Source organism: Phyllostomus discolor, chromosome 2 (genome assembly GCF_004126475.2).
Source record: "Phyllostomus discolor isolate MPI-MPIP mPhyDis1 chromosome 2, mPhyDis1.pri.v3, whole genome shotgun sequence".
NCBI lineage: Eukaryota > Metazoa > Chordata > Mammalia > Chiroptera > Phyllostomidae > Phyllostomus > Phyllostomus discolor.
Window position 1 is genome coordinate 150225248 of NC_040904.2, and position 27577 is coordinate 150252824.

The window sequence follows — 27577 nt, forward strand, 5'->3', positions numbered from 1 at the left end:
GTTACAAAACTCTTTTACTGTGTATATCTTCACAATGTTTGAAGAACAAAAATTAGAAGGCTTTTCTTCTAACAGCAAGATATACGCTATTGTAGTATGACTGTATACAACTGCTAATTTTAATTCTGTAACTTCCACAACGCCTTTCAGATTAGACCGTGAATGGAAGAAGCACAGTCACACTCAGTTTTTAATCCTGTTGCTGCCATTAGTCAGCTATTATGACCATCAACGAGCAAACACAGGCAAATTGTTTCACCTCGATAAGCCTCAATTTCCTAATTTCTAAAATGCGATACCATCACCTATACCCCAGGAATGCCCCAACGTATAAGGAGTCAAGGTACCTGAGGCAACAAGCACAATGCAGGGCACACTGTCAAGCTTACATTTTGGGTTCTGTCCCCCACAACCCCCACATCTCATACGGAGTACCTCATTTAACTCTCTTCCCACTCTCATAAAGTTCATACTAGGTTGAACCATGTGAAAAACAGTTGATTACTGGCAAATTCATATGGCTCAACCTAATACTATGTCACTTACAATCAGAGAAAATAAGCTCAGGGAGGTTAAATAATTCACTCAAGGTCATGTGTGCAGTAAGTAACAGAACTAAAACTTTAAAAAACAGATTCAATAACCTTTCATTTGGCCAGCTTACTAATTGGTTCAATGAGTCCTACTCAGGATGAGAAAAAAGAAGGTATAGTAACCACAACAACACATACCAATCTACTGTAACCTACAAGTTTTTGTTCTGCTATATTAAAAAATGGTGGAGACCTAGATTCCTAAGAACCTTTAATTTTTAAATTATTTGTGGAGTATTTCTGTGTGTGTTGGTGGGGTAGGGAAAGTCAGAGGAAAAAATATCAAAGGAAGAATATATATAACTACGTTAATTCATAAAGTACAACTGGATCTAATTAGAAACTGCAGTAATTACAAACCCCACACGTAGCTGAACAATGAATGTCCAATCCTGGTGAAAGGTTAGAAGTTTTCAATGCCACTAATGAGTTCTTTGCCAAACACATAAGGAAGAATTATATTAAATGTACCCACTTTGATTCAAATAGGTATGTACTAATACATAACTTCAGTGAAAAAAATTGACTTTTCTTCCAATAGCAATACACTATTGTAGTAAAATTGTACAGAACTGCTAAATTTATTTCTATAAATTCCACAAAAGCTTTAGATCATTTAAACCATATCTGGGTTACAGTGTCCATCCAAACATGATTCACAGTACTAGTAAAAAACAAATATTAACAGAAAAAGGCCCCATAACACTGGTTGAATACTTAAAAACATAAAACGTTCACTATGATTGGTCTACAAATCTATTGTCTCTTTTCTCCTTGATATGTCATTCACCTTTCTTTTAAAAAAAATGCATGAACAACAAAATAAGAATGAGGATAATAAATAGAAAATGGATCTTTCCACAGATTTACAATAGAACAGTTTTGTTTTAATCCTCTTATCGGCCTCTCCAATTATAGAAGCATTCCACGGCAGCAAAGAATATAGGGCTCTTTCCTCACACTGAAGGGAGCTGGAGAGGGAAACACAAGAGTGTGAAACAGGAAGTGTCGGAATATGCTACATTTCTTCCAAACTAAATTTCCCGTCTCTCCGGAATCAGTTTTAAGTCAGCGCTCTTAATTTACAAGACCTTACCCTTTAGCCATTACAGATATGTTTTTAATCCCATAGCAACTGGCAACTCTTCTCGTGCTGCAGGATCCCACCTAACATCACTTCTAGAATCCATTAAGCTCTCTTCCCCCGGCGGTCGGAGCGAGTCGTCATCCCTGGAAAAAGCAGTGTAATCACAATTACGTCTGTGCATCTGGTCTCAACTCCCCGGAACAAAAGTCAGGCTGAACCGGGCTGCCTCCTACAGCGCGACTCCGGGCGATCGCTTTTGCCCACCAGGTTTCGGCGAAACCTCCGAGAGTGACCTCTGCGGCTCGGTAAGGTGCCTGACACCTCGTTTACTAAGACCCCTGATCCGCGACTACAGTTTCACCTCGCTGCAGCTAGAGCGCTGCGCGGGGCTCCAGACTTACTCCAAACTCTCTCTAGACCCCCCTCCGCGACTCCGGGCCCCAGCTCCCAGCCGAGCGCGCCCGCCCCTCCGACAGGTAACCGGGCTCCGGGCTCCCAGCTTCGGGCTCTCGGGACCGCGCAGTTAATGAGTAACAAGCCCGTACCTGGGGAGAGGCGGAGGAAAGCTGCGGGCGCCCGACGCTCACCAAAGAATCCGGGACGTCCAGATGCCCAAAGACCCACGCCGCCGCCGCTGCCCAGGGTGCCAGAGCTCGCGGAAGGAGGCAGGGAGCGCGCTTGCCGGGCAGGATCCCCGCGCGCCGCGCCCGCACCTGCACTTGCCACGGCAGCCCCTCCAGGCAGGCTCGCGGGAGGCGGGCGCGCGGGCGCCGAGGAGGGGCGGTGCTCCACGCCCCGGGCCTTTCTCGCGCGCGGCCGCACTCACCTGACGAACCCACGGTCGCCGCTGCCCGTGCTCAGAGACGCTCGCAGAGCAGCACAGAGCGCGCCTCGAAGCACCGAGAGACGGAGGACGACCGCCGGCCGATGCCGCTACACTCAGCCGCGGCGGGGGCACTGCGCTGGGAGCCGCCGAGGGAGTGCGGGAGTGCGCCTGCGCCGGGAGCGGAACCGGGAGCCGAGAGCGGCCGGTCCGCGGTGGGAAGGCGGTGCTGGAGGCGGGGCAGGGGCGGGGCCGGCGTGGGGCCTGAAGGACCCGCACGCTTCCGCGCCCCCTTGCTCCAGGCGGGGCTCTTCGCAGGTACCTGGGCGGAGGCCCCAGGTGCCTCTGCGGGCGGTTTCCCTGGGAACCTGAGCGTGCTGGCTCTAAGCCTTGTTTCCCGGACTCGTCCGGCAGTCTCGGGTTCACTTCGAGTGTGCTGGGCTCACCAGGAGTCGGAAAATGAACCTTCGATGTGAGTTGAGGACTGCTAGAACCAATCTGAGACTTGGCGTCCATATATACCTTTCAACGTGTGCCTGTGTCGGAAGAGTGGGGGGATGGGAGGAGGGAGAGTCTAATAGAACCCAGATCCCGTCCTTCCAGCATCTACTGGAGCGTTCGAGAATGTCGTTTCTGTGCCTGCCTTCTCATCTTTTGTGTGAGCTGTTATAAAATTTCCACTTCCCCTCCCCCGTCAGGCTTTCCTAGGAGGGAAAGTGAAGATACACACCCAAGCTCCCAAAATCTGATCAAAAAGAGGCAGTCACCATATGCGTCTGTATGTTTCATGGGATATACATGTGGACCAGGGTCATCATTCTGTATATTGTTCTCATCTTTTAAAGGCAATAAAGAAGAGCAGATTAGGTGTATGTCCATAGGAATCAGAATTCCTGGGTTTGAATTTCCCACCTCTAGTTGTGTGTGTGACCTTGGGTGAGTTGATCTCTAAGAACCCCAATTTTCTCATCAGAAATGGGGATAGTTAAGAGTACCTACTCACTGAGTCATTGAGAGAGTAAGTGGTTTAATACATGTAAAACACTTGGTGTACTGCAGGACACACCATGCCTAATGAATATTAGTTTTAATCATTAATAACATTACTATTATCACCCACCTATATCCAAACAGAAACCTAGAAAGTCATTATTTATTCTTTTATACCACATGTCCAATATATCAAATCCTATCCATTCTAGCTTTCAAATAATTCTTAAATTTATCGCACCTCATGTTCACTGCCACTAAATATGACCTTCCTCATTAAAAGACTACTAACTCCCTTATACTATGTTGTCCGTGTCATGTCAAGAATGAATGTCATTCATTCAAATATTTATTGCGCTCCATCTTTGTACCTGCTGCTGGACACAAAACCATTGCACACCATCCTACCACAAAAACATAGTCAGGGAGCCGAATATGTCAATAACAGCGAAATGGAATCAATAAACTCAACATGCAGCAAACTACTTGGGTTCCCAGTCTTGACACACTCTCTCAAGCATCTTGTTTTTGCATATGCTTCTCCTTTTTCTTGTTACATCCTGACCTCCCACCTCTTCTTTACCTACCTCATTCCTGCTTCTCCTTCATTATTCAGACCAGGCATCAGTTCTGTTGTCTGCTCTTCCCTGCGGCTTGCCACCCAGCCCTAACACACCCATGCCCCCATATGAGCTAGGTGCCCCTAACTGTGTTCCCATACCACCCTATCTCTTTGTAGCATTCATCACATAGAATGATAATTGTAGTTATGTCTATTTTCCTAATTACTATGAACTTCTTGAGAACAGGCACAAGGCATGACATGTAGTAGGACTGGCTCAATAAATGCAAAATGAATGAATGACATACATGGAGATGTACTTCCTTGGTATATAAATGTTGAGGACAGGCCCTAGGACATACTCTACATAGGACCTAAGATGTTATGCATCTGTAGGAAATAGTAAGCAACAGCCATATGCCTAAATCCTATGTTGGTGTTTTACAAACCACCTACCATCCGTAAGGCTCTTTGGAATGTACTTAGAGGTGTTTTCTCTCACATACTTAACCTGTTAGCATAATTTGTGAATGTGAAGAGTGATATGAGTAGTTGTCTATAATCACACTTCAGTGTCCTTGCAGCAGAAACTAAGGTACATTACACAGTGTTAGACACTCAAAATCTCAGCTTGCAAAATTTATAAAGTGTCGTGAGCATCCAAAGTTAGATTGCCCAACCATAAATTAAAGAGATAGACACTTTAAAAACATGATGATGGATTTTGTTGTTTGCTCAAGTTTGACTTCTCATTCATTAAAAAGTAAGTTATATTATACAACTTATGTCAAGTATTACATGTAAAATAATAAATATATCTTTAAATATTAAGACTTTCCCATCTGTAGCTGGGGTCAGAAAACAGATGAGGTGAGTGTTAATATCTAGAAACTTAAAATTGAATAAGTCATTCTAAGGTTGTTACTCTTGGTTATAACTTTTATTGCTTGTTTACATCTGTTTTATTTTCAAAGCTCAGAAAATGTTGTATATTTACACGGTATTTTTTAGGTTCTAACAGACTTCACATAAATTATCTCATGGGTTCTTTACAAAAAACAATTTGACATGGCTAGAAAGGTAATTATCCTTCATCATTACAGATGGAGCGATCAGACCACCAGAGTTAGGGCTCTGGTCATCAGAATGCAGGGTAACGTCTTACAAACAAATGAAGTTAAAACTCTTTAACAAGCCTACTGGGCATCATATTCCTCAGTATGGCAGACTAGAGATTAGTTGATTCTCCCACCAAAAGCAACTCAAAATGCCAGATAAAATATGTAAAACATTTTATCAAACATATCAATAAGCTGACAAGAGCATAAGAAATTCTCAAGGGCAAAAACTAGGTAAAAGCAGGAATCCAGACAGTAAATAATAACAATGCAAAATTTTTTTTAAAAGCTGGTTACAGGTTTTTAAAAAAGTACCAGAAGCAATCTGTCATTTTCTTGTCTAGCGAAATAGTTCTTGGGGGCCAGTGTTCGCTGCTCACATTCCCATAAAAATTTGCCTTTGCAACTCCTGTACAAAAGGAGAGCCGTCTCTAAAGTGTCTTTTTATTAGCTCAGTTGTGGATAACACTGTAGTTCAGGCCCTTTTTCTGACACAGGAATAAACAACTGAAAAGATCTGAGGGCTAAGAGAAAGTGTTGATGGAGTAACTTAGACTCTAAAAAGTATGGTTTCCTTCAAAAGAGTCACTTTAACAAGTTACAGACATATAAGGATATGTTTTGAGGATTGGCTTCGAATACAGTTTATTTCGCAGACACACTAGTTGCCATCCATTAAGCATGTTTATTTATTGCTTCTCAATGCCAAGCACGTAAGTAGTCTGCAGTGGGAGGGAAGGGCAGGAGAGATGAGACTTAATGAGAGGACCTCCCAGCTTCCACACAGTGCTTCAGTCCCAGGTTCCAGTGTAGTTCCAAGGCTTCCTTTATTCCTGCTCATAGATTCTGTGAGAAATCCATATATCTTTAAAATCATTCCCCCAGTTTGCATAGATTTTTGAATGGAAAAATCATATCTTTTGTGGAGAGATTGTTTTTTCATAGCGGTTAAAACTCAAAATAACAGTAGCTTAAACAAAATAAAATTCACTCCTTTCATGTAAGTGTAGGAAGCCCAGGCTTGGTATGGTGGCTCTCTGATCAACAGAGACGCAGGCTTCTTCTATCAGGTGTCTTCACCATATGGTAAACATGTAGGTCCTACCGTATGGTCCATGGTGGCTGCTCAAGTTCCAGCCATCACATCCTTATTTCCAAGTAGTAGAAAGGAAACAGGCAGAAAAGAACACATACCTCTATTTTAGAACACTTGCAGAAGTTGTATACATCACTACACTTACACCTTATTGGTCAGAAGTTATAACTATAAGTGATGTTGAAACATGTAGTCGCTATAAAGTGGCCATGTGCCCAGCAGAAAATCAGTGCTTCTAATACTAAAGGAGAAAGGGAGAATGAATAACAAGACAACTAGCAGCCTTTGTCTTATCATGTGAGCTCCGATTTAGGATGATAGAAATGGTGATGGGGTAGAGTATACAAATAGAGCACAGGCATGGTAAAGAAAACATGTGGTGTGCTCAGTGATGGTGAGCAATGCTGATTAGTTATCACATGGAACAAGTGCAGGTAGAGAAATAAGGTAGACAGATACGTGGGAGCCAGATTGCAGAAGATCATAAACGCCAGATTGAGGAATGTGGAATTTGGAAGTCAGAGCTCCCGAAAAATTTTTAAGCTGGACAGTGAAATGATGAAAACATTGCTTTAGAAAGAGTAATATGGTAGCCATGCCCAGAATGTACTTGAGTGGGGAATGACTAGAGGCAAAGAAATTAGATAGGAAACTACTATGAGATAGGGAGTGCCTACACTGCAATAAAACAGGAAAGAAGAAACATTTCAAGGCATAGAATTTGTCTAATACAAGTGATTAGATCTCTCTCCCTCTAGCTCTGCCCTCTTTCTTCCCTCCTGCCCTCTCTCTTCATGTCCAGCATCCTTTATGTGTTTCTGGGATCAGCCCAATACTTTATTTGGGGGAATCAACCCAGCAAGTTCCCGTCTCTTTGAACATGCCTCTTTACCATGCTCAGTTCATGTGATTCAAGTAGAACTGAATTCCCCCCACTTCACGGGTGAGCATGTGACCCAGGTATAGCCCATTCAAGAATGCTCCTGGTCTTATGATTATTTCACAACAAGCAAATAACTCAAGCAGGGCCAGCATTCTCAGCCATGTCATCCGTGCCAGCCAATGGAAAACGTGGCTGAGAATGGAACCAACAGGCAGAAGGCAGATCTGAGATAAGTATGAGTCCTGATGATATTATTTGACTTCCTGTATCAAGCTGTGACTGAAGTTGAATAACCTGAACTTTTTAGTTACAGGAGCCAGTGATTTTCTCTTTGTGTAAGCCAGTTTGTGTTGGGTTTCTGCTAGTTGGAACTGAATATGCAGAAATAAAGGCAAAGAAGGCATCAATGGCAATTCCAAGCTTTAAAAACAGTACCATCAACCATTGTCATACATGGTATTAGTAGACTTGGCACTGATAAATTTCATCTGTTCCAAAAAATCAAATCTGCTTTCAAAGAGAGGATGTTTGGTATAATTGGATATGATCACAAATTATGCTATGAAAGCTCTGAAAATAATTATAGAGTCGTAAAACACTGGAGCTGGAGGAGACCTTTCAGTCACCTACCTCACCACCTATTTTCACAAATGAGAAAACTGACACCCAGAAAGGTGAAATGACTTATCCAAAGTCATAGAGCTGACGTGTTGTTCTTGAACCCAGATCTTTGGAATACTGGTCTATATATTTCCATTGTCTCATTCTGACACTGCAAGACAGGACATGTAAAAAATGGTTTCAAATACAGCTCCCTGCGAAGTGACTATTTTGAAAGAACTGTTCATTTGGAAAGCATGGGCATGGGCAGTATTCACCACATGTTTGTGAGGAAGGATGGTCTCTGTGCACAGTGCTGCAATGACTCATGCCACGGTACTGAAGGGAAACCCACAATGCTGCGTTGGCCACTGGTAACTGGGCCTAGACAGATGCTTATGCCAAAAGCCTGCTGTGTGGTTGGTTTGGGCACGAGAAAGGTCAACCTTCTGAAGTGGCACAAAGCCCTCCACAATGGGGACCCTCCATTTTGTCAACTGGAATCAACCCAGCAAGTTTCCCTCTCTTTGAAAATATGAATGCTAAGTGTATACAGAGAAGGTGGTCATTCAAGCTCAACTGGTAACCCAGATCAGCATAAACTATCCTTGATGAAACCTACTACTCATCTCCGTTGTAGAAATACTGGGACCCACGTGTCCTGTAATATCTAACAATTCCTATATCTTTGCACTTACTGCTTTATGCATCCCTTATGTGATAAATGCTGGGAATATGACAGAGCATAAGACAATGTCCCCACCTAAATGTATGGCCCTGACATTCTAGTGCAGGAGACAGTCACCATAGGGATAGATACATAATGGTAGGAATGATGCACTCTACGAAGAAAAAGAAAGCAGGACTAATAACTCAAGAAGTTGGTGACATGGCCACACATAGCTATAAGGGGGGCTGGGAAATGTAACCTCTGGGTGGAAAATCATCTGCCCTGGAAGAAGGGAGAGCTAGCCACCTGCCACAGAGAATGATGGGGGAAAAAAAAAGAGGATAAGTTACATTATACTCTTCCTCACACATTCACAAATTAACACACAACCCACACTATACGTAGACTGACACTAAGAGAGAACTCGCCTGGTTATATAGACAACTTCTGTTTCTTCAGTCACTTTCAGGGAGTCTTGAGATTTTTGGCTATTAAACTTTGCCCTCTTTTGATGTTGCCATTCAGTGTGCCAAAAGCCTCGAACAAATCACAGAATATTTCTGAGTTAGAATACAAAAATGTTTCTCCATTGCTAAAAAAAAATCCCTGCCTCATTACCTTCTCTATTGCTATATATGCTGTCTCCGCCAGTCTTATTATTACTGGACAGGGGCCTGTCCTGTGTGGGTCTGCCTAGGCTGGCTGTAGTGCGTGGGTTCTTGACTTCATGTAGAAGAGATTTCACAACACGAGTCCAGGTGACTGTGAGGATGCATTTATTAAAGCTGGGGACAGTGAAACAAGGGAGGGCTTAGCACAGAAGAAGCCACAGAAGAGCCTACGCTGGGCTGCCCTGACTCACTGGGAGGTCAGAGAAAAGATGGCTCTGGGGACAGGCTCAGGGGATTAGCCTGGGACAAGCAGCCAGCTGCCCACTGCCTTAGACTTTAGGAGATGGTGGGGGTGGGGGAAGAAGTGGGGGAAGAAGAGGGGAAAGGGAATGGTGCAGGCTGCTCCCCAGAGGGAGAGCCCAAATGCTGGGTCCTTTGTCTTTTTTCTCTCTTACAGGCGGGAACCTTAGGGGAGGTCTCAGGGGAGGGTTTCAGCAGAATATTCATCCATTCTCCAAGTGCCTTTTCAGGGTCATGGTCTCCTCTAATTGTCAGTGGGAGGGCAGGGGGTCTTTAGTCACTGCAGTTGGTTCTCGTGTCGCTCACCTGGTTTTGCTGCTTTTCTGTGCTTGAAAACATAACTGAGGCCTGGAGGTTATCTCCAGGGAGGAAAGTCCAGGGGAGGAGAGGTTACCCCGAGGGTGAGGTTCTTGTTTTCCCAGTTTTGTTCCTGCCAGGCCTTCCACCCTGGTGACCATCCTCACCTGGCTGTAAATTGCTCAGTCACTGTGTTCAGCTATCTGTCTCAGTTTCCCTCTTCCATTGCCAAGGAATCTTCCTAGCTTCTTACTATCTGGTCTCATTATGTATAAAAACAGTGTCTGGTCTATTACATATACCAAGACATCTCACCCAAATACCCATGCCCTTGTAAATCAGTCAATATCACTGAGTAGCTATGTACAAGGTGCAATTGGTGAGTTTCTAGCATGAGAATCACCTGAGATGATTGGGGCTAACTAGTAAAATTTTTAACAAACATTTAAGTAATTCTTATGATACTAAACTTTAAGAATCAACAATAAAGAATATAAGGAAAGTAAAGGAATGCAGAAAAGCCCCCAAATTGTGATCTAGATGGGATAACATAATAAATACATAAAATAGCAATTTTTAAGATATGGTCTGGAGAAACTTCCAGAATTAAAATGGTAACATAAATATAGCACCCTCTACTCCTCCTCCTCTCAGAAATTACCTAGCATAATGACTAACAAGAATGCAAAATTTATTTTCACTGAAAACAAAAGGCACCTAAAACCCTGAAGTAAGGTATATCCTGAAGTACAGTGAAGAGCAGGAAGACTGATAAAAGATGTTCTAGGCTACAAATCTCAGAAAACACCGACAAAGCACACTTCACACAATTAGGTGACTTACCTTACGGGCAAAACCAACAATTTTTCATTTGACACAAGGCCATCAAGTACTTGGATTGGCAGCAGTGCCTCTCTGTAACCTGATCAATTATAAAAGAGAAGGAGGCCACCTGACTTATTATAATACTTATTCGAAAAGAGAGGCTGAAAGAGGAATGTCGAGATGTGCCGTGTGTGCAGGAAGCACTCTGCTCTGGAGTGATGAGGAGAGCGCGGCTCTAACAGACTCTGTGATGTGGCCTGCCCTGCAACTGCCAGCCTCTCGCAGAAGTAGAAGCTGAGCCCCGACGTGTGGCTCAGTGGGTTGGGGGTCATCCCGCAAACCAAAAGGTCGCTGGTTTGATTCCCTGCCAGGGCTGGTGCCTGGGTTGTAGGTCAGGTCCCCGCGTGGGGTTGTGTGAGAGGCAACCTATTGATGTTTCTCTCCCTCTTTCTCCCTCCTTTCTCTCCTCTCTAAAAAATAAATAAGTACAATTTTTAAAAAATAAGTAGAAGCTGAAGGAACTGATCCACACAACCTTTGTGTCGTGAGAATTCCTGTTAGGCTGGAGCACAGTCCAGGCCCCTCCTCAGCACAGACCTTCAGCAATATGGGAAAGCTCTCCTCCTTCAAAGATGAGTAGTTAGTCAGAAAGGAATGAGCATACAAAGGTAAGGAAAAAGGAAGGGGGGAATAGGAAAAAATGACAAATTAGGTTCTCATCAAAAAAATGGTTGCCATTGCCCTAGCTGGCCTCTGCGGGTCAGTTGGTCAGAGCACCGTCCCATAACCAGGAGGTTGGGGGTTAGATTGCCAGTCAGGGCACATACCTAGGTTGCGGGTTCAATTCCTGGTTGGGGCATGTACTGGAGGCAACCAATTGATGTTTCTCACATTGATGTTTTACTCTCTTTCTCACTAACTCTCACTCTAAAATTAACATATTTTTAGAAGTGTTGCCATTAAGCAAAAGAAATTTATAACTACATGGATTGCCATAAACTTTAAAAGTAAAGGGTGCAACCCAGAAAAGTGCTGTCACCACAACCAACCATGCTGGCACCCTGATCTTGGACTTCCAGCCTCCCCAACTGTGAGAAACAAATTTCTGTTGTTTATAAGCCACCCAGCCTATGGTGTTTTGTCATAGCAGCCAGAACGGACTAAGACAACTGGGTTATTTGTGGTTGCCCCAAGCTGGAAGCACTCTGGTGTCTACCACCAGGAGAGTGAGTAGGTAAGAAGTGGCAGATGCGCATCACAGAGGATTACGCACAGTTAGAAGTGACTGCCTAGAGGCCACAGAACATGAGTGGATCTTAAACATAGTGGTAAGTGAAAAAAAATTAGGTTTGTGATCAATAAATACCATGTATATACATTTAAAAAGTGTATATGTTCCTGGCTGGCGTAGCTCAGTGGATTGAGCACGGGCTGCGAACCAAAGTGTCGCAGGTTCGATTCCCAGCCAGGGTACATGCCTGGGTTGCAGGCCGTAACCACCAGCAACCACACATTGATGTTTCTCTCTCTCTCTCTCTCTCTATCTCCCTCCCTTCCCTCTCTAAAAAAAAAAAAGTGTATATGTTAAAAATACATATTTTACAAAAACAAAAAAGATACATACTGTTGCCTGTAAGGGAGGAGGGGGAGAGAATAAAAAGGGAAAATAAACAAATATAACTGGCCCGCCACCATGATATAGCACGCACTAAGGAGCATGACTGACTAAACTTTCCTCTCTTTGACTTTTTTTTAATGAAGCAAAGACACAAGAGGAGCTTAAACGTGAATTGAAAGAAGTGGGAGAAAAGAAATTAAACTATTTCAAAAATGAAGGCAGGTTGGGAAATAGCACAAAGGAAAATAAACCATTGTAAGGAAAAAACTAAAAAAAATAGTTTTAAGAAGTCATGAAATACTTAAGCAAAGCCAGTAAAATGAAATAGAAATGGACAAACTGTTTAAAAGGATGAGGGAAAATTATGTAAATGAGAGACAAAAGAAATCTAATATATACCTACTCAAGACAGAAGATCAAGAAAAGAATCTATAAATATTGGAACAAAAAAGCTTAAATATATATTTTAAGACACTTTACAGAAATAAAAAAGGACCTAAATCTATAGCTAGAAAGGGCATATAATATCCCTCCACCCAAATGGCACAGAATATTCTAGTAAAGCTATGGGATTTTCAAATAATAAAAATCCCTTGGGTATCTAGATTAAAGTGATCAAGTCATCTGTAAGGAAAAAGATATCAAAATGTAACCCAAAGAAATTTATACCCAAGAATTTTATGCCAGAGAAAGTTGTTCAAGTACAAATGGAGTAGACAGCATTTTTGATGTGCAAGCAACATGGTTTTCATGAACCTATTACAGGATCTTAGCTGAGGATGAACGTCAACCAACCAAGAAGTTTAGGGGGGAAAAAACAGTTTCATTGATTCCATTTATCTGTACAATTAAGTCTAAAACAAATGTGATAACTGTGGTCACATAACAGAAAATAGATGTTATGAAATGCCGGCAATATAGCAATGAAACAACCAATAGAAGTTGAGAAAGAAAAAAAATAAGGTAAACATTAGAGAAAATTATATTATTAGGAAATTAGGGAGGGGAGAAACAGGAAATATACTGCTCACTGCTTTAAGTAATTTTAAAAATAGTTATAAACTTATTAAGATATCCACTGAAACAAAAATGCATGCCTTTCTACTTAAAGAAAAACATGTATACATAAAAAATATCAAGGTCATATAGTAAAAGTATTAAATGAGCAATACAAACTAAAAGCATAACAAAAAATGATAGATTGACTAAAAATGTAACTTTAATTTTAATAAATGTAAAAAAATTAAACTTACCAGTTAACTGGGGTTCTTTTTCAAATGGAATACAAATCAAACCCCAAATGTATGCTATCAACATAAGATAATAGAAACAAAGTGACAAAGGCATACCAAGCAAATGAAAATCTTTACTTCACACAAAGCATAATTTAGGGGGAAAAAAGCATTAAATGAAACAAAGATAGGCACTTTGAACAATGAAGTGTGAAGTGCAAAATTAAGCTCTCACACTATGAATATCCATAGGCCAAATAACATCATTTAAATTTATTAAGCAAAAACTACAAGAAATTCAATGAGAAATCAGCAGAATCCATGACCAATTAATTCACCTCTCACACAGAACAGATCACGTGGTTACAAATAATAAAATAAGCAAGGACAGAGAAGACCTTAATAACATAATTAATAAGGTGGATTGTACACATAAGTTTATATAGTTATAAATACATATAAATATATCAGAGAGAGAATAAGAACATACCTCCTTTTCATATACTCATGGACTATTCACAAAAATTGACTATACATGAACATGGGCTTCAAATGAGCCTGGGAATTCTATGTCTCCTAGGTAGAAGGAATGCTTCTTCATTATCAGCCCCCTTTTACTACAGCTGGCTTTTCTTTTAGGTTGTTTACATGTTGAACTTCCAGATGTTAAAAACGTTTCAAAATCACTGTGACACACACTTAAACAGCAATGTAGAAGTACTTATTTTAAGTTTAAGATGCAAGCCTATGTGCTAAGTGTATGAAATGAAACGCTGTAAAGCAGCAGTACCCCGCCCTGGCTGGTGTGGCTCAGTGTATTGAGTGCCAGCCTGCAAACCAAAAGGTTACTGGTTAGATTCCTAGTTAGGGCACATGCCTGGGTTGCTGACCAGGTCTCCAGTTGGAGGTGTGCAAGAGGCAACCATACATAAATGTTTCTCTCCCTCTCTTTCTCTCTCCCTTCCCTTCTCTCTCTAAAAATAAATAAATTAAAAATCTTTTTAAAAAAAGCAAAGCAGCAGTATCTAGTCGATGACCTACTGACCATGATTAGAACACAGAAATGCTTCAAGGGCTCTCCCTGCCAGTAAGGAATTTGAGAAGTTTGTGCAAACACAGATGTTTACTATAGGTGGAGTACTGCAGTGAAAGAGGGGGAAATGCTTCAATACTAATTCAAAACAAAAGAGAGTCTGATGTTCCTTGCATGAGGCCAGTCTGTGATGTGAGCCATGTGAGGAAGAGTCTTTCCCTGGTGCAAGAATGGAAGTTATTGGGAATGTCAGCATTTTCTGTGCCTGTGTCCCTCCCCATCACCACATGCATAAAGACAAAGCAGTGTGTACAATTTGGCTTTATTTTAATGCAATCAGAAGTCGAGGTTATAGGAACTCGTTTAAGAGATTTTTTTGTTGTTCATTTGCTTATTTTGTTTTTTGTTTAAGAGATGCTTTGAGGTCAAGGACTTTGGGGATAAAAAGGCTCTCAGGGGCCCGACTTATTCAACATGCAGGGACCCCAGAGATTGTGTTTTCTTGCTGGTCTGATGAAACATTGGAATATGCTGAGCTTGAAATCCCAGGGGAAAGGAACAGCTCTAGTTTCAGGAAGTGAAGACCTCAGGCTCAAACCAGGCATGTGAATGGAGCCCCTGGCAGCTTTTCTGAGGTTGATGCAATTAAAGGTTTTTGAGGAGATGCCGTACTGTTTTGGTAGACACGAAGTCCAAATTTCAGAAGACAGATTTCGATGAATATGAAACATACTTTTAATTCTCTGCAGCTGCTTTGGGTGTGCAAATCTCAAGGTCTCTTTGAGTTACCAAGTATCTCTCCTCTCCGTGCAGCTTGGTTAAAGTGGAATTTAATGTCACAGACCTGAAAGAAATTATGCTATAAAAAAGACACAGTTAGAATTTGAGAAGTGGCATATGAATCACAAGACTGCCCTAAGTTTCTGTCTACATGTCTCTCTTTCATGAAATGGCTGAAATCCAGGCTGATTGCAACTGTCAACAAAAAATCTGGAGCAGAAATTAAACTGTATGCCACTTGAATACAGTCCAGATGTCTCAAGAACTGCTCAGAAACATAACTGTATTTTCATTGACATAATCAAAGTTAATCAACAAATTTTTGCTTTCAATAAGTACCTTTCAGGACCAGAAATATTCTGAGGTCATCCCCATGTGAAATAAATCTTGCCAAAGAGGCAGACACTTTTGGCTACAAGGAATGGGCATCTGTCCCCAATTCAATGCCAGCAATGCCAGCTCAAGGCCCATATGATTCAGATAATTGTAGAATCTGACCTTGAGGCAAAGAACTGGAAGCAGTATGGGAATTATCTAAATATTGCTTAGTATGATATTTTATAAGGCATAAATGGACAGTAAAAACTCTTAATTAGTCTGTCTCTTAGGATCTTGAAATTTCCAGCATATTGTAATAATGAGGCTTTGAGTAAGACCTAACCAAAAGATATGAGTCATCCCTAATTTTGGTAGTCTTTATGTTCATTTTTATTAATAGTTGACTAAATAATTTTCAAGAAACCTTTGTATATTGTCCTAAAAATTCATAGTTTTGAATATCACTAGGGGAGAATTCAGGCCACGTACATATGATTTTCTGATTATCCGTAAAATGTAGAAATCACTATTCTAAAGAATTAGAGAAGGCTTCTAGTGTGAACATGACTAGTTATATTAGTATTTTCTCTTTCTTTAAAAATTATTTGAGAGCTACAAGGATAAAAACACAACCTACATCCCCTAAAATCCACAAACTTCTTTCTTCCTTCCTTCCTTTCTTTTCTTTTCTTTTTTCTCTTTTCTTTCTTTCTTTCTTTCTTTCTTTCTTTCTCTCTCTCTCTCTCTCTCTCTCTCTCTCTCTCTCTCTCTCTCTCTTTCTCTTCTTTGTTTCACAAACCTAGGATACAAGTGTACTTCTCAGATCTTAAAACATGTATAAACGTTGCCAAAGCAGCTGAGAGGGAACAGAAATCATGTGGGAGAAAGCAGAGGGAGGACACAGATACAGAGCTCAACAGCAAGAAGGCCCAGCTAGACATTCAGAGCCAAAGTATAACTCCTGAAGGTGAGGAACACACTCTGAATTACAAAAGCTTTATCCTTTGTTTGCAAAAATCCGGGGGGGGGGGGGGGGGGGGGGGGGGGAGGGGGGGGGGGGGGGGGGGGCGCGGGGGGAGGGCGGGGAAGCTGAGGCAAGAAAGCCATGCTGGAAATAAAAGACCTTGTACCCAGCTTGGTTCAAAAAGACCACACAAAGTGAGTGTGAACAAAGAATCACACAGATAACCTATATTTGCAAGAAGCAATCTGTTCATGTGGCAGCAGAGACCCCGTACTTAGTGAAAAACCAGCTAAATGCAATAATTCAAGTAAGATATAGTGAGATTAACAGGAGGTTATGAAATCAGAGAGAGAAGAATTCAGAAGAGAAGCAGTAGAAAAAAACATCACAGAAATGAATATAAAATTAGAAGGAAAGTAAAGAAAATAAGAAAAGATCTTATCAGATTAATTCACCCAATACTATTCATTTTTGCTGTCATCTATTGCTTCTCTTGTTTTTCTTCTTTTTGCCTGTTGTGTTAGTTTTTATTAATTATGACTAATTTCATCCAAAATTTTTTTATTTTTTAAATTTATTTTTCAATTACAGTTGACATACGATATTATATTAATTTCAGGTATATGAGACAACAATTAGACATTAACGAACTTTACAAAGTGACCACCCTGATAAGCCTAGTGCCCATCTGACACCACACATAGTTATTACAGTTTTGCTGCACTTTACATCTCCATGATTGTTCTTACAACTGGCAATTTGTACTTCTCATTCCCTTTCATCCTTTTCACCCATCCCCCCAGTGCCCCTCCTATCTGGCTGCTGTCAGTTTATTCTCTGAATCTGTGAGTTTGCTTCTACCTTTTATTTTGTGTTTTAGATTTCACGTAGAAGTGAAATCATATGGTATTTGTCCTTGTCTTATTTCACTTAGCATAATGCCCTCTAGGTCCATCGTGTCACAAATGGTAAGGTTTCATTCTTTTTTTATGGCTGAGTAATATTCCATCATGTATACATGCCAATCACTGTTACCCATTTGTCTATTAATGGACACTTAGATTGCTTCCATAACTTAGCTACTATAAATAATGCTGCCGTGTTTTCCAATGATATTAACTCCAGTCTAATAATCTCTCTCTAGTCTTAATTCTTAGTGACTCAATCAATATTTCAGGTGATCCTTCCAACACCATAGTCTTTCAGTTTTTTTTAATTCCTCCACTCAAATGACACTCCTCACCAAACCCCAGTCACTCACCCTAGTCTTGCTCTAGACCTTGTCATTATCAGTAACTTCCTTGCCTTGATTTCACCATTCCGTTTTCTGACATCTCACCTTCTGTCTTTCCAGTTTACTCCCTTTAGAAGCCCAACCCCAACAATCTGTTGATCCCTAATCAAGGGAAAATGAAGTACATATATAAAGTTATTCATTTCAGTATTCTTCTCAAGAGAAGAATATTGAAAACAAACAAAAGGTACTCTTTAAGGCCTGGTTCAACAGTCTGTGTGAGGACGGGGGCGGGTTCCAGAGCCAGGGCACAGGGGACCGTGGGGAGAGGGCGGGGAGCTGGGAGCTGCCCTCTCGGACAGGATGCAGCCAGCCTCTGATGACTCCGCAGGATGGGGGCCGGGGAAATCAGTTCCAGACCTCTCTTTTTTCACTCGCTCCTGTTTTTTGCCAGTGACTCACAAACTGAATAATTATTAAATTGACTTTTGGGGGCCACTTTGAGAGACATAGTTGTCAAATAGTAACTGTTCTTAGGCAAGGTACAAATTTCATCTAATAATTGCTGTCAGGCTCAGCCTAAGGAGATGGCTGCCAGTCTGAGAGGCTCTGGATTCTTGAGGATGCTCAAAGGTAGTTGGGACTCAATGAGCTATTTTCAACATTTCAAAAACTATATCACAAAGCAACTGTATGTTTATCCTTGCTAGGACAGTACAAGCTAACAGAAATGTGTTTCTAGCTTTGATCTGGGATAGTACGAATTCATGCTGATCACAGTGTGATATGGTTTTATACAACTTTGATTAATAAAGAAAGGAGAAGCATTTTAAAGGTTGAAAGGCCACAAGTACAGAGTCTAAGACTATGGAAATTCTAGGCCTTTCCTGATTTTAGTCATTGAATCTAGAAGGTGATTTATGAACTTGTTTTGCCCCTCTGAATCTATGAGTTTGTGTGTGTGTCACCCCACTACAATGAAACTCCAGCCAGCACTACTGGAGTGATATTCAACATCGCCTAAGAGGAGCCTTTTCTACTGATTTAAAGGGACAAATTAATAAATTACAACTGGGGTTACACCAGCAGTTGCAAGACATTCAACACTCAACTAAGCAGGAGATTTTTCAAACACTGAAAAATGTTTGAAAATCTCAGGTCGCTAAACCCAGAATATTGGTTTGATGGACTCAACCTAAGATTGTGGGTCCCTGGAGCTGCTGGTGTTTACTGATTTTAATAGTGCTTTGTACATTATGATACATTTACAAATTATTTGCCCAGGGTTGCAAAAGAGACCAGCAAGTAGCAAGTCTTGTGGGATGCATCACCACAACAGCCTTAACAAAAAGAAAAAAAGGGGGAATTGTAGGGGACCAGTTTGTTTTGGTCTGGCAAATAAATCACTAATATATTCCATTATTAGACTATGATAGCTAAAATAAAGATGTAATTTGTTCACCTGGAATTATTGACCAATTCTTCAAGCTTAATATGAAAATAAAGTGGTATGTTTACATTAAAAATATTAAATAGTATTATGTAAAATAAAAACATAATATAATGTTCTCTGATTCTAAATTCAGTGGTCAGATGCATTTTTTTTTAATTCTAGAAGCAGTCCTGACTGGTGTAGTTCAGTGGATTGAGCACAGGCCTGTGAACCAAAGGGTCACTGGTTTGATTCCCAGTCAGGGCACATGCCTGGGTTACAGGCCAGGTCCTCAGTGGGGGCCATGTGAGAGGCAACCACACATTGATGTTTCTCTCCCTCTCTTTCTCCTTCCCTTCCCCTCTCTCTAAAAATAAGTATACAAAATCTTTAAGAAAATTGTTCAAATAATTCTAGAAACATTTTTAATTTATTTCTCTATTTATTAATTCTCTATTTGTTTAAAAGGGAAGGGAAGGGAGGGAGAGAGAGAAAGAGAGGGAAAGAAACATTGACTTGTGATGTGTGAGAGAAACTTTGATCGATTGCCTCTTACATGTCCCCAACTGGGGACCTGGTCCACAGCCCAGGCATGTGCCCTGACTGGGAATTGATCTGGTGACCTTTCAGAGCACAGGTTGGTGCTCAATCCACTGAGCCACACCAGCCAGGGCACATTCTTCTGCTCAACATTGCTAGTCAATCACTTTAAGGGCTAAGGTACATTAATAATTTTGTGTTTCCTATTTGGCCTGATCAATATTTTACATAGTTACATGCAGAATTTAATTTTTTATAGCAAATCTATGTTATTAAGCCTCTCTGCAAAAGAAATCAAAGGGCACTGGAATAAAGAATATTTCGTATTCTAAAATGAATAAAACCTACTGTCTGAAGGATTAGTCGACTCAAAATAAGAAGATGGGTTCAGTAAAGTCAGGAAAGTTGCAGGTTTTAGGAATGCCAGTTAACCAACTTAGGGTAAGTGGGGGAAGGGTGCCTGAGTGACCTTCAGAGGCAGTAGCCATCCACTGGAGACCGAGGTGGACTGTGTCTAGAAGAAAGGGAAAGCAGATGGAGTCCCTGTTGCTTCCCATAAGGGTTTATTACCTTCAAAATGGTCAAGATGTCAAAGCGTTAACAAGATAAAAATATAAAAGAGTTTTCCTCTAAAACACACGTGAAACCTGAGGTGATTCGTGATGTAGAAGATAGGTAAAGTTCCCCACGTGGGGGTGTTCTTCTTATCAACAACCCTCAAACCCCAGGGAAGGCACAGTCTTCTCCTCAGGGTCCCTCCCCAAGACCATGGCCTGACCGCATCTGGCTGGGCAAAGTCAGCATGCAGAGGTTTCATTTCTTGATTTATTCGAGACACCCTGACGAGAAAATCCTAATGGAAAGGCTTTGGGCATATACAAAAATGGAAGTCATCTCCTCTTAGGGCGGGGAGCCTCCTGGGAGAGTAGCAGGCCTCACTGTGTTGCAGCCCTCCGCCTGACATGCCCACGGACCCCAGTCAGGGGCGCGGGCTCAGAACCATGGGACGCTGGGCCAAATGCAGCGTGACCTGATTCATGCAGCCTCAAGGATCAGATTAGTAAAGCTCCAGGTGAGTGTGGGGACTGACTTTAAATAAGATTTTTTCATTTCAAATTACTTTTAGCTCTTTAAATTTGTCCTCCAGAAAAGCTTGTACATGCTATGGGAGGATAATTTCTATACTATGGAAAACTGGGAACAACCTGCATGTCCATGAATAAGGAAATGGCAAAGGAAACCATGGCAGATTCATTTTCTAAAATCTTAAGCATTTGTTAAAAAGAATGATTTTGATCTCAAAATGCTGACTGGCAAACATGGCTATCATTTTTTTTAACAAAACAAATGTCAGAACAATGGGTGTCCTGTTCCTCTTTGCAAACCGAGTCAGGGCATGCAGTCTTGAGCACCTTCTCAGGCTGAAACCGCTGCCTTTGCTGAGCTCCCTGAGATGGCTGAAGTTCAAGTTGGAGCCCCGGCCTGCATAGCCTTCACTCTCTCCCCAATGAGCCCTACTGGCATTGAATCATCCCTCTAGATTTGGATGAAATGCCACACTATGGAACATGGGAACTGGCTTCCTGAGTGGCTGCAAAGTCTGAAAATACAGGGAGTTCCTCCCCACAGTGTGAAACTTGGCCAATGGGAAATGAGAGGCAGGAGGGATCTGAGCAAAAAAATTCCCTCCCCTTCCTTCCTGCAGGGGACTATTCTGCGTGTGGTTTCTCCTTGCAGCCTTTCCAGGGGAGTCCTACACGCCAAGTGGACAGCCCTGCCAAGCACCTGCCATGTCTTTGCCGATCTGGCGGTGAGACGGCAGCCAGTGCAGTGACACATCACAGCGCGTTGCTTTGCCTCTTCATTACCCTGCAGCTATTGTTTCCTCATTGTCCCCGCCTTTAGCGTGTGTCTCCCAAGCAAAGTGGCCACACTTTAATCCTTCCGTCTGGCTTTCCCGTCTAGGGAATCCAAGAACACAAGCTAAGAACACAAGCAAACTAGATATTGAGGCTATATGTATACATTTTTGGTGAATGTGTATACATACACGTACACCTAAGCCTTTGTTTGGGAATGCATAGAAGTTTGAAAATGGTACACATCAGACCTTAAACAGTGGTCTGCATTTGCTGCTTATGTTTTTAATGACCATTTGTTACTTTTGTGTATTAAACTATAATACCATAAAATCATGCCATATATTAACATGCCTAGCATATGCTTCCCTGATTTGCTCTTTTGCAGGTTTCTGTGTACTAACTCATTGTATTTCTCGGGCAGAATTATTCTACAATATTCCTAAATTTTTAAATCTGGGTGTGGCAGTTGATCAGTCTCTCTACTCACACACTCAGACATAGACACCTCCTCACACGCACTTCCTTCCTGTCCACAGATCCTGGTCACACTTCCAGCTGCTGCCCTTGTCATTTGGGGAGCATGAGGAACAAGCCTCTCTGCACTCAGAGACGCGCAGAGAAGCAGCCCAGAGCCATGACATCGTCAAGGCAGTATGTTAAGCACCCTCAAGGCCCCCACCCCCAAAATTCTTGATTTGTGAGTAATAAATACGCTCACTGTTTGACATTTTAAATTGGGTGTTTCACGAATTGTCTTTAAAAGCATCCTGGGCTGATTGTATGTTAATATGTGTATCTAATTTTATATACAATAATATATATATATACATATGTACATATATTCTGGTGTCAGGTATCTCACTAGGGACTGAGGTAAGATTCATCTCTTTATCTTCATATTCTCAGCTCCTAACATGACACCTGCACATAGTAGGCACTCAACAAACGTTTCTAGAACTGAACTGATTAGATTCATTCATCTAAGTCTACAATTTACATATTAAATGTCTGGTAGTAGGTTAAGCCATAGCAGAGAAGGGAGGGTACATAAAATTAAATCCAAATCCCTTCTTACCCACAAAGCTTAAGGCTATCCGTAAAGTCCCTATAAAAAATAATCACCAAACTGCATCTTTATCACATTGTACTGGATAGTCCAAAGAACAGCAACAAACTTCAATGAGATTGAAAGATCGGACTCCTGTTTCCATATTATTCCCAGATATAACCAATTAGACACAACTTTAAAAAGAATTCTGCTCTTGGTAGGGTAATCCTGGTGTTGAAGAGTCCACGTCAGACATTACAGCATCAGAAACTGACAAGTCACCAACAAAGAATTAAAGTTGGAGATGGGAGTAGCAGTTGCCACAGGTGAAGCCGTGACCTAGATCAAGGCTTTCATCCTCAACCTGGTCTGACAACCTGCCCTTAGTCGCTCCAGAAACAAAATGTAGCCAACTGTAAATTACAGGCATGAGTGAGGAAAGCTGTTGACACAGGCCGATGACATTCATTTACGCAATTTTTATTATCCTGGTGCTGTGTGCCGGGGTATGTTCTCAGTGCTTGGAATTCAGCAATGAAGCAAAGGGATAAAAATCTCCACCCACATGGAGTGATGTTCTGGAATTGGAAGAAGTGGGTTGGGAGGGACAGTTACCAAAAGATTCACAAATTCATTTTAGCCTTCAGTTTTCTAGCAAGGCTAACTCTGAAAAGAAAATTGTCAAAGCAACAAAATTCTGTTATTTTCTTCCCCCACCGTGTTCTCTCTAGTCCTGCCTGGTCCCGTTTACATCACACTTAGCAGCTTTCCTACCCTCCACCCATCGAGACTATTTACCCTGGGCTGTATGTCTGGCCAGCTGAACCTCAAGCTCTTGGGATGGAGCCTACTAATCTGTGTTCTTGTTGTTGTTGTTGTTATTTTCTAAAGCACTCTCCAGATGGTTCGGATGATCAGCCAGCCTGCTTCAGTCCTCTCGAGCTTCCTTGTTACCACCCATCAAAATTTACCTAATTTGTGTCTTTTCCCCCAGGTCATGCTCAATGGTAATGTGTTACCTTATTGTAATAATTTTGTAGTGCTAATACTCTCTGATATTTGCAGAGTGCTTTTGTATGAACAGTTTCAGATGTCGTAACAGAGCTTTTCCACATACAGTAAACATGTTGTTCACACTGCTACCCCAAGAGACGGGAGGGCAGGTTTCATTTTTCTTTTTCATGCTCCCGAGGAGACTGGACCTCAAAGTTGAGTCCTTTGCCCAGGGTCATTCGGCTGGGAAGAGCAGAGTCCGCACGGGGATCCTTCCAACCCCTTAACTGTGCTGTTTCCCTTTCCTTTTGCACTGCTCTGTTCAGATAAGAATCTGAATTATTTTGATAACATTTCATTATAACTGTAATAGTGAAAGTGCCAGGCACCAGAGTGGGCTGACGGAAGAGAATCCTGTGCCAGGTGTGTCTTTAGTACCTTAAACCAACTAGGTCGATCTTCTGTTCCACCTTCAGATAGTGTGCACGCTGACAGACTCACTGTCAAGCAATAGACGACTAATGCAGACTAACTGATACAGCCGGTGGGCCAGTGTTTATTGGCAGCTTGGATGGTTTTTGTTCTTCCTGGGGCTGCTGCTGGCTCGTTGCCCTCGATTCCAGTTTGGGGGAAACAACTGCCCCTCCCACACAACCCCCTCCACTGAAGGGTCTGCATCCAGAGGGCACCACTCTTTTCTCCCCTCCCCCCATGTCAGATATTGCCAAGGTGACCATATAACTTACTGTCTGAACCAGAGCAACTTCGAGAGAACAAGAGAGCACTGTTAACCATTAGGGCCGGACAACACCTGTTGCCCTGGGTAAAGCAGGACCCTGCTCGTCACCACCAAATAAAAGGTGCAAATTGTCAGAGAAACATTGACTGTATTAAAGGTTGTTTTCTTCCTTCGTCTGATGCTGATTAAGATTCCAGTACAAGCAAATGTCTCTTTACATCACACCAAAAGGGAATATTTGTGAGAAGTTGCATGCTATAGAATGCATAAGAAAGTTCGCTCATTAATGAAATAGAATTGTTTGGAAATATTAAAAAAAAAAACCCTTTCCTAATGTACCTTCCTATCTCGTGTAAAGATGTAAAATTTTAATTTTCTATAACAGTTCCACTAAGTAGTAATCTATACTGGTCCTGGTTACATATTATGGAATATTTATTCTGCAGAAACCTGCGGGTGGAGCAGAGTAGAAGCGAGCACAGCGGACAGGACTCCGCCCCATTACGGCGTCACGCTGACCGGACGCCGCTGCTCAACCTGGCCACGAGATCCTCCGTGTACAGCGTTTGCCGTGCGTTTTAATGTTGTAAAGTAACGTAATACTCTTTGTGAAAAAATTGAAAAATATAGACGTTAGAAAAAAGGAAACCATCCATAGTCACCACCTCACCTAACTATTTTTAACATTCTGGTATATTGATTTAAAAATATTTGTACTGGTGTATTTATATTTGAAAATATAAATATTTATACAGCTTTTTTTACTTATTCGTGATCATACTATAATAAAATATATCTTGCTTTTCACTTAGATTATATGTGTTTCCCCATGTTGTTTAAATTATTTAAGCATAATTTAAGTAATTGCACAGTAATCTATTACATGGAGAATATCTTGTTTATTTAACTATTATCATCTTGCAGGGCATTTAGGTTGCTTCCAATTTCTTATTATAAATAATGCAACAATGATCACTGAATAGTAGAAGCTTCTTCTGTACTTGATGTTTTTTCTTGATACTAGAAGTTATCTTAAAATATGTTAACCTATTTAAGATTATTGTTAAATATTACAAAATGTCTTCAAACAGGTTTTTATCAGTTTATATGCCCATAAACAATGAATATGTCCCTTACAAGCACAAAATGTTCTCATGTGTGAAACATGATGTGGTTTTTATATTGCATTTCTTTGGTGTCTAGAGCGGCTGGGCTGTTTCCGTACCCTGGCCGACGTATCTTCTGTTCTATGAATTATTTGTTTGTATCACTTGTACACCACAATCTTTACTAACAATACAAGTTAGACATAGGCATAGCGTGCCTTAAAAAGTTTTCTATGTTCAGACTTGGCCAAAAAAATAACAAAAAGGTACACTAAGAATTATTACATGAATTATGGAATGAGAACAATATACAATTTTCTATAGAGAGAATTTAAAACATAAGTATATAAGCAACAAAATGGTGATAACCAGTGAGAACCTAGTATTAATTTCCATCCTCATCAAGAACTGACAGGACTCTGAGCAGGGAGGCAGCGAAGACCATGCTCTCAGTCCTAGTCAGTGGGGGTCGAACTCCATATTCATTGTTTAGTTTCCTGAATGTCTTCCTCAGTGTTTGAATGTTTAATCATTTCATGCCTCCTGCTGTAGGAGCAGAAGCAGATATTATTGTGATCCTTACAGGTAAGAAAGCAGGTTCAGGAAGACCTGTAACTTGCTCGAGATCACACAGCTGGTAAGGAATCAAGCCCTTTTCTGACTCAGAACCTCATGTTCTTTCCATTAACAGACTTTTACCTGAAGTCAGATGTTTAAAAGCACTCAGGAAAAGGAGGAAGCAAGGGACCTGAAAAATCTACTAGAATAGTAGCCATTCTGTATTAGAGATGCCTTATCCAGACTACACTGAGCATCAGTGACACAAAAACATTCATTTCATCTGCTCTAGATTATACTTTTTTAAAAAAAGATTTTATTTATTTTTAGAGAGAGGACAGGGGTGGGAGAAAGAGAGGGAGAGAAACAGTCATGTGTGAGAGAGAGATCTACCTCCTGTCTTTCATATGCGTCCTGATTGGGGATAGAACCCACAACCTGGGTATGTGCCCTGAACGGGAATTGAACCTGTGGCCTATTGGTGTACAGGACAATGCCCCAACCAACTGAGCCACACTGGCTAGGTCTATACTTTTTTATTTTAATAAAAATTCCCACCTGCTCCTTTTAGCTACTGTTTTACATGAAAGGTAGTCTAGCTCCATAATTAAGAGTGCAGGCTCCGGAATCCACAGGATTGAGCTCTGCCATTTGCCACTGTGTAACCTAGGAACATTACGCAAATGCTCAGTGCCCTCAGGTTCCTCGTTTGTAAAATATAGGGGGTGTGATAATAATAGCACTTACTACATAGAGTTGTGGGGAGGAATAAATGAGGTAATACAGATAAAGCACTTATTTTCTTTATCCTCACCTGAGGACATGCTTACTGATTTTAGAGAGAGGGAAAGGGAGGAGAGAAACATCGATGTGCCTCTTGTATGCGCCCCCACCAGGGACCGAACCTAAAACCTAGGTATTTGCCCTGATCAGGAATTGAGCCTGCAAATTTTCAGTTACTGGGCAATGCTCCATCCAACTAAACCACGCTTGAAGCTCTTGAAGTGCTGCCTGGCATGTGGAAAATATTCAAGTAATGTTAGTTGTTGCTGACATTATATGTATTAATTTGTTTAAACTCTTGACAACTCTGGGACCCTACTACAGCCCTATAGAAATCCCTCTTTCATGATGGAAAAAGACAAGCTATACTAATTATTAAAACATAACAGATGATACTATTCAAACCTAAAAAAGGGGGGGAGGACCCCTGGCTATAGGAGTGAACCAAATTTGGAAAACATAATACAATGTGTTTCCACATCAGTGAAATATGAAAAGTTAACAGAAATAAATTGCATTTCACATAGAAAACAAAATAAGTAACAACAGACACTAACATAATGCTTTTGTCAACATTCAATGTGCAAGAAATATTGTAGATATCTTTAAATGGTTTTCTTTGTGTCATGAAATCTTAGAAAAAAGACTGTCACTAACATAGACCAGTGACAGGGATGCTGACAGGTGTGCACTTGGCCTCCTCTGTGCCATTTAAATGTCATTTATCTCTGTTCTCAGCAGCCCAAATGCTTGGCCTCAGATACCTGTGACTCATATCAGTAAATAATAAGTATATTAAGAATGTTTTATGCAACAATATAGACTTTCATTTTGAATGAAAAGTGCACACACATTCACTTTTTTAAAAAAATCAATCTTTAT

General features: G+C 41.1%; 1 protein-coding gene and 1 long non-coding RNA gene across 5 annotated transcripts in view; one reads left to right on the forward strand and one right to left on the reverse strand.

The window, feature by feature from the left end:
• The window catches only part of LOC114513621 (RAB3A interacting protein), a 51682-nt gene extending 48838 nt beyond the window's left edge, over nucleotides 1-2844 (reverse strand). Inside the window, exons 1-2 of one of the 4 annotated variants that reach the window (XM_036018685.1) lie at nucleotides 2507-2705; nucleotides 1690-1823 (exon numbers count right to left, since the gene is read on the reverse strand). In XM_036018685.1, coding sequence (XP_035874578.1) covers nucleotides 1690-1700 — 11 coding nt within the window. In that variant the 5' untranslated portion in view covers nucleotides 1701-1823; nucleotides 2507-2705. Of the gene's footprint in view, nucleotides 1-1689; nucleotides 1824-2506 lie in introns of all 4 variants that reach the window. The other 3 variants (XM_036018686.1, XM_028532978.2, XM_028532979.2) reach the window with 3 other exon arrangements.
• LOC118499023 lies at nucleotides 2837-4356 on the forward strand. The gene is made up of 2 exons (XR_004901522.1): nucleotides 2837-2979; nucleotides 3212-4356. It is a non-coding gene; the product is annotated as an uncharacterized LOC118499023 (long non-coding RNA).
• Nucleotides 4357-27577: the final 23221 nt, after the last annotated feature.